The sequence below is a fragment of the Peromyscus californicus genome, unplaced genomic scaffold (assembly GCF_007827085.1).
Source record: "Peromyscus californicus insignis strain IS unplaced genomic scaffold, ASM782708v3 Scaffold_6__1_contigs__length_162567912, whole genome shotgun sequence".
In the NCBI taxonomy this organism is placed as follows: Eukaryota; Metazoa; Chordata; class Mammalia; order Rodentia; family Cricetidae; genus Peromyscus; species Peromyscus californicus.
Genome location: NW_026294584.1, coordinates 12,605,110 through 12,611,109, shown reverse-complemented (window position 1 = coordinate 12,611,109; position 6,000 = coordinate 12,605,110). Strand labels below are relative to the sequence as shown.

General features: G+C 47.2%; 1 protein-coding gene across 2 annotated transcripts in view; it reads left to right on the top strand.

Annotated features, from left to right (window-relative positions):
• Nucleotides 1-1,881: 1,881 nt before the first annotated feature.
• The window catches only part of Elapor2 (endosome-lysosome associated apoptosis and autophagy regulator family member 2), a 182,492-nt gene continuing 178,373 nt past the window's right edge, over nucleotides 1,882-6,000 (top strand). The window contains exon 1 of one of the 2 annotated variants that reach the window (XM_052722249.1): nucleotides 1,882-2,240. In XM_052722249.1, the coding sequence (XP_052578209.1) occupies nucleotides 2,058-2,240 (183 nt within the window). In that variant the 5' untranslated portion in view covers nucleotides 1,882-2,057. The remainder of the gene's footprint in view (nucleotides 2,241-6,000) is intronic. The other variant, XM_052722251.1, reaches the window with a different exon arrangement.

Here is a 6,000-nt window from a genome sequence, read left to right as displayed (position 1 = left end):
GATCCCTCTCACCCTTCCCTCTATTATCTTCCTCCCACCTGTGATCTCTCTACAAGCCCCTGGCTACACTCAAGCCTTTTTGTTTGGTTTTGTCACTGTCGGAGCTTAGCCAGGGCTGTCCATGTGACCATGAGTTTGTAGCTGTCCACTGGAGCGTGGTGGACCCACTGGTTCACAAATGAGGCAATGGCTGCCCCTCCTCCAGAATTCATCAGTAGTTAGTAATTCATCTAGGAGGGCCCTTGGGTTCCCGTGACTGCTGTAGGGGCGGTGGGCAGGGCTGCTGTGCTATCATGATGGCTGTGTGGTGTCCAGGAGAGCCTGCTGCAATCCCCCTCTCTGTCTTCCTTCCTGCTCTTACACTCTTTCTGTCTCCTCTTCTACCATGTTCCCTGAATGAATAAACTTATTTTAATATGTTGTCAAGTTGTTTTCCAGAATACCTGTGCTCCAGAGTGCATAATCCACAAACACATTTACTAGAATTACTCTCATTCCTAGATTCACATAAACACTTTTCATAATATTTCATTCTGCCTGTATAAAATTTGCGTTTCAAACATTCCTTAGTTGAATTCATTCATGCTTCCTAACATTTTTTTGTGCTTAGAGGATTTAAAAACTTTTGTTCATTTAGTGTTATCTGGTTTACCTGCAAAAAGAAAAAAAAATCTGTGTAGATAACATGCCCTTAGCCCTGCTATTGTTGGTGTAGTTCTGGCTTTTGTTGATTCTTAACGTTCTCCTCTGGATGTGCCCTGCACAAGAGAAAACCAATGTACACCTAGTAGCTCTAAGCTGTTTAATCTTTTAAGAGGAAATTATTAAGTGAGGGTTACAAAGGGTGCTGCTTAGGGAAATCTGTAATCGCAATTTAATCCAGTTATATTGATGAAAATGAGCTTTATTTTTTATAAAGAAAGAAAATGTTTTAAATTCATGAGTCATGTTGTTAGTTGTTGACAAAGATAATATAAATTCGGCTCACATGAATTCCTGGTGGATTAAAGAATAAAAAAATTACAGAGAAAATAAAAACAAAGTGATAACAGAGCATCTACCTGTCCAGGTACTCCTAAACCATAGGAGGATGAAAACGGAATTATATATTTGAGTAAACGTATTTACAGCGCTGAAGATAAATTCAGATCCATTTATATTTAGTGCATCAAGTGGGTTTCTCTAAGTAATCGAATGAACGGGATAACCGAGCACAATAACTCATTAATTCCTAGGGTCAAAGATCCTTGAGGTCCTCTCACACCCACACGTCCTTGTTCACTGCTTCGTGGGGGCCACACAAGATAGACCACCATTGCAGTCTTTGTACAGGATAAATGCTTTCCCAGAAGCAAAAAGGTTTACTCGCCAGAGGCTGCACATCTGTGTGAAATCATACCAATATCAGCAGCAAGCAGGTTTGGTGCACCACCACAAACATCTACTACAGGCACCCTTCCAAGAGCTTTGTGCACATCAACTTAATTAGCCCGCATGGCGACCCCACGTGGTGGGTACCGTTACCATTTTCATCAAATAAATGAGCTAACTGAATCCAATATTCCAGACCTCGGGCCTCTTGTCTCTCTACCATTTCAGGCAAACCCTAATCATGTCGAAATTCATTTTGAGGTTGCCAGGCGTGGATCCTTACGAGAGATATTCTTAGGGTGCCCACAGGGGTCTAGAGAGGAGCGACACCCCGGGGTCCCTGGCCTCTCTGACTCCCCCTAGCTAGTCGCTAGGCTCCTGCGCGGCTGGCTGTGCCACCGCTCCACGCGTGCTGGGCTGGGCCTCAGCCGTAGCTCGCGCGCGACACCTGCTCCGGGCTCCCGCGTCCCCGCCCCGCGTCCCGCCTCCGCGCCGCGCCCGCGTCCCACGGTCCCTCCCTCCGGCGTGACGGGAGAACGGGCGCCGGCGGCCGGCGCTGCGAGCGGCCGAGCTGTCAGCGGGCGGACCCGCTGAGCTGAGCCTGACCAGAGGAGCCGAGAGCACGGTCCTGGCCGCCCGGAGCCGGAGCTGCGCAGCCTGACGGTCCGGGTGCACCCAGAGCCACGATGCTGCTGCTCGCCCTGCCGAGGGTTCGGGGCAGGGGCGGGGGGCGAGCGGCCGAGGGTCCCCGCCGCGCGCGCTCGCCCTGGAGCCCCGCCTGGATTTGCTGCTGGGCGCTCGCCGGCTACCAGGCAGCCTGGGCTGGGGACTCGCCCTCCTCCGGCCGCCCGCTTCCTGCGTGCCAGGAGGTGAGCCGCACCTGGTCCCCGCCTGGAGTTTGCGGCGGGGTGCGGGGTGGGGCGGCCGCGCGGACCCGGGCTCAGAGTGGCCATCACCTTTTTCGGGCTTGGAGGACAGGGGCGTTCGGTTGTGTCCAGGGATGAAGTTGCTCGCCCCTGCTAGCTGGCCAGGAGCGGGTGTGCAGGTTTATCTTTCTAGTGGTGCTTATTCTCTCCGCGCTGGTGTTTGGGGGTTTCTGAAAGGACTTTGTGGCGCTCCGGTTCGAGAGCCAGGTCTGAGGACCTGAGGTCGAGGAAGAAATTTCAGGAAGGGGAGGAGACTGGGGAAGCCCTGCCCTGTGGGATTTGGAAAACTATCGCTCTATAGCTTTTCAGAGACCTGGATACGGACCCTCCCTCTCCTGCTTTCTCTGTCCCCAGTCTCCACAATGCTTTCACCCAACTCCCCTGCTCTCGGTTTCCCCATAAAGCACGTTGTGGTGTTTTTTTTTTTTTTTTTTTTTTGACGTCCTGGCAAGACAAGGATGTGAAGAAGGTACAAAAGAAAGTACTTAGGAAAGAGGCGGGTTGGTGATGTAGAAAATTAGAATGGGTAAAGCTAATACGCTCCTTGGGGAGGCTCTTCACCTGGCTGAAAGCTTGCAGCTGTGTACTTTACATCTTGAGATTGCTTCTGATTTATAGCCAAGAAAGATAAATTCTGGGCGATTGGACTTTTCTCTGCTTTTAGGAAAACGAGACTTAGTGTGTCAAAAATTTACAGGGGGTGTCACTGGAAACTGTATTTGGTGTTTATCTTTTCCTCTAATGCTCCAGAAGTGCATCCTCTTAATGAAAATCAATCAGGGGAAGGAAGCAGCATTTCTGACCTACTTTGAATGATCTTGTTGGAGAGGAGCTGAAGCGCACATGCTGTTTTAAGGAAGATTGCTAGGAATCAGGGTGATGGGTCCTTTATATTTATACAGCAAAAATAGGTTAGCCATTGGCTCCCTTTGAGAAGAAAGGGCAGATTCGGTTTCCTGTGCATGCTGGAACCACTCCTGAATTAGAGTAACCTCCTTCTAGACATCATCCATCTTCCGTGGATTTTCATCTTCCTCTCCTACAATACAAGTCCCAGGGCAGCCTGAAACGACAGCGTGAGATGGAAAGCTTGAGTATGACTATGCAGCTGCATTGTAACTGGTGAATCAGGGCAAGGGCTCAGCTAACAGCTGTGCTTGCTTTCAGCGGGCATTACTGTTCAATATGTATCCCGCCACTTTACTCCTCACCTGGCAATGACCCAGTCTTCAGGCTTCTATAGAATCCTGATTTTTCGGCATCCACAACTGTTGTAGCAAGATAAACTTTATCTGCCAGTTGCCTAGTCACAGTATGTAGAACATGTCTTTTCTGAAGTCAAGTTCTAAGTTCCTTGCAACGTTAATCCTTAGTAGTGAAGAATCTGCTTGAAGTGGAAAGGCCAAGGCCAGTAGAAGAGATGCTTTGATATCACACTCCTTATGGATGTATCTAAAAGGTTTCTAGCCCAGGCTGGGCTCAAATTCCTTATGTAACTGATGATGGGCCTTGAGTTTCTGATCCTCCTACCTCAAGTGCTGGGATCAAAGATATAGGTCACCACACCCAGTTTGTACGGTGGCGGGGATCGAACCTAGGGCTGCTTGCATGCTAGGCAAGCACTTTACCAACTTAGCTAATTCCCTCTTCTTAGACTACAGCCATACAGAACTGAGGCAAGGGGATGATAGAATGTACAAGGGAGTGATGCTCATCCAATTCCAGCTTTTCATTGCCTTGGCTTTAGAAATTGTATGCGAGTCATCCTTTTAGGTGTCAATTTTGAATTTTTCTCTTTGAAAATGGAACTAGATAAAATATAAAGGAGGATGCTACTGAGCCAGCTTGTGGCTAGTTGTGGTTTTGGAACCAGTAATGTACAGATCTCCTGATAGTCTTCCTGCAGACTGAAGGCAGTGGGAGACTACGTACTGTGGGTTAGAGGCTCCTCTGGAAGTAGAAGAGGCCTCCCAGGGACACAATCTGATTGTTGAGACCTAGACTAGCTGAGCTAATTCGTACTCTTGATCATTGTTTCAACCTTCCATTATTCTGAAGAGGAAAATGAGAGGTAAATGATCCTCAGGCTTTTGAGGGTAAGGACTTCCTGTTCTGGGAGTGTGAGGATAGGGGACCTGTCTGGAGCTTAGCAAGTTCCTCTGAGAGACAGATGTTGAACCATGATCATAAGCAGAATAGGAAAGCTATTCTCTGTCTATTCCGACGGTTTTAACCACTCCCTCTTCTGGTTTTCACCTCCACATCACAGAGTGACCTGGTACTTGCCTCCTTAGCGCTGGGAGCCACGATGGCCTGCTCACTGCTCATTCTTCTTAACATTAGAGGGAGTTATTTCTGAGCACAAAGGACATCAGCACTTTGAGATGGGGAGCGGGTGAGAGGAGCTAAGATGAGGGTCTTTAAGGCTAAAAAACTAAAGCCAAGTTGTCATAACATGAGTGAAAGGGGGAATGGGAAAATCTGCGGGGCACTTGAAACCTCAACCCTTTATCAACATTTTTATAAAATAAGCCGTGTTTAATGAAGTTACAAAGATTGACTTTTCTTGCTTACTTGTGGAAGGAAAGGGAAGACTATAGAATGTTGGTCTGGGAGGAAGCTGATGGTGATTGCCTGAGATGAGACAAAGGACCCTTCAGAGCTGCGATTAGGCTGTGGGCAGAGGCTTCACCTTAGATTTTGTGGCGCATTCGACTTGAGTGAGGTTCTAAGTACAGTGCTGTTGAAGTCCTGGGACTACAGAGTGGGAAGGGAAGTAACATGACTGCTTTTGGAAGGCCAGCAGGTGACCAAATCCGTGAGAGTGGCAGCACAAGCAGGGAGGGACGGCTCGGGAGAGAGAAATAAAAATCAAGTCTGTGCGCCCGTAGATGACGGTCGAGGAGAGGACGTGACGGCTGTAAATGGCATCTGGACAGTAGAGCTATTTGGGATTACTGGGGTTTTGTATGAGGGAGAACTTTCTGGGATTTTGTCCATTCGTTTCTCACTTGAAAACTCACCCTAATAAACGACCCATTTCATTATGAGGAGGTGTAAGATATTAAAGGAAAGGTCTGTATCAGTGTGAGAGTTGTTTATTGTCAGATTAGTGGAGCTCAAGGCTAATATTTCAGGAAGCATCTCGAGGGAGACTTCAAAGGCTCAGGCTCATAGCCTAGGCCTACACCTGTGAATTTGAGTGGGATTTTTGACTAATTGACTAATTGGACTTATTAGGGCAGCCAGAGGAAAAAAGTATCCAGGCCAACAGATGATTCAGCGTTGCAATGAGATATTAAAAGAGCCCGTGAGAACAAAAAAGAACAGAACTAAGTGGATTATGTATACATTATTTAAATTTGGTAAATGCAGTCTCAAGGTCCTTAGTCCACTGCTCTGAAATCTTGCACGATGTGATTCTACTGGACTCTGAATTTGTAGTGAATGATGACTTTGGCTGAAAGTTTTTATTCCACCAACATTTAGTCAGTTTATACTAGTCTGCAGGCAAAATCTCATGATTAATATTACAAAATAAATACAAAATTAAAAAATATATATATATATGAGTAAGGATGAGGCAGATATATAAACAAACAATTATAGTAAGGGGTTTGGCCCCACAAGAGAGGCAAATGGCGCTAGAACCCACTGGGAAGGATTGGAGAAAGCACTAGCAAAGAAGTGAAGAGGGCTTGAA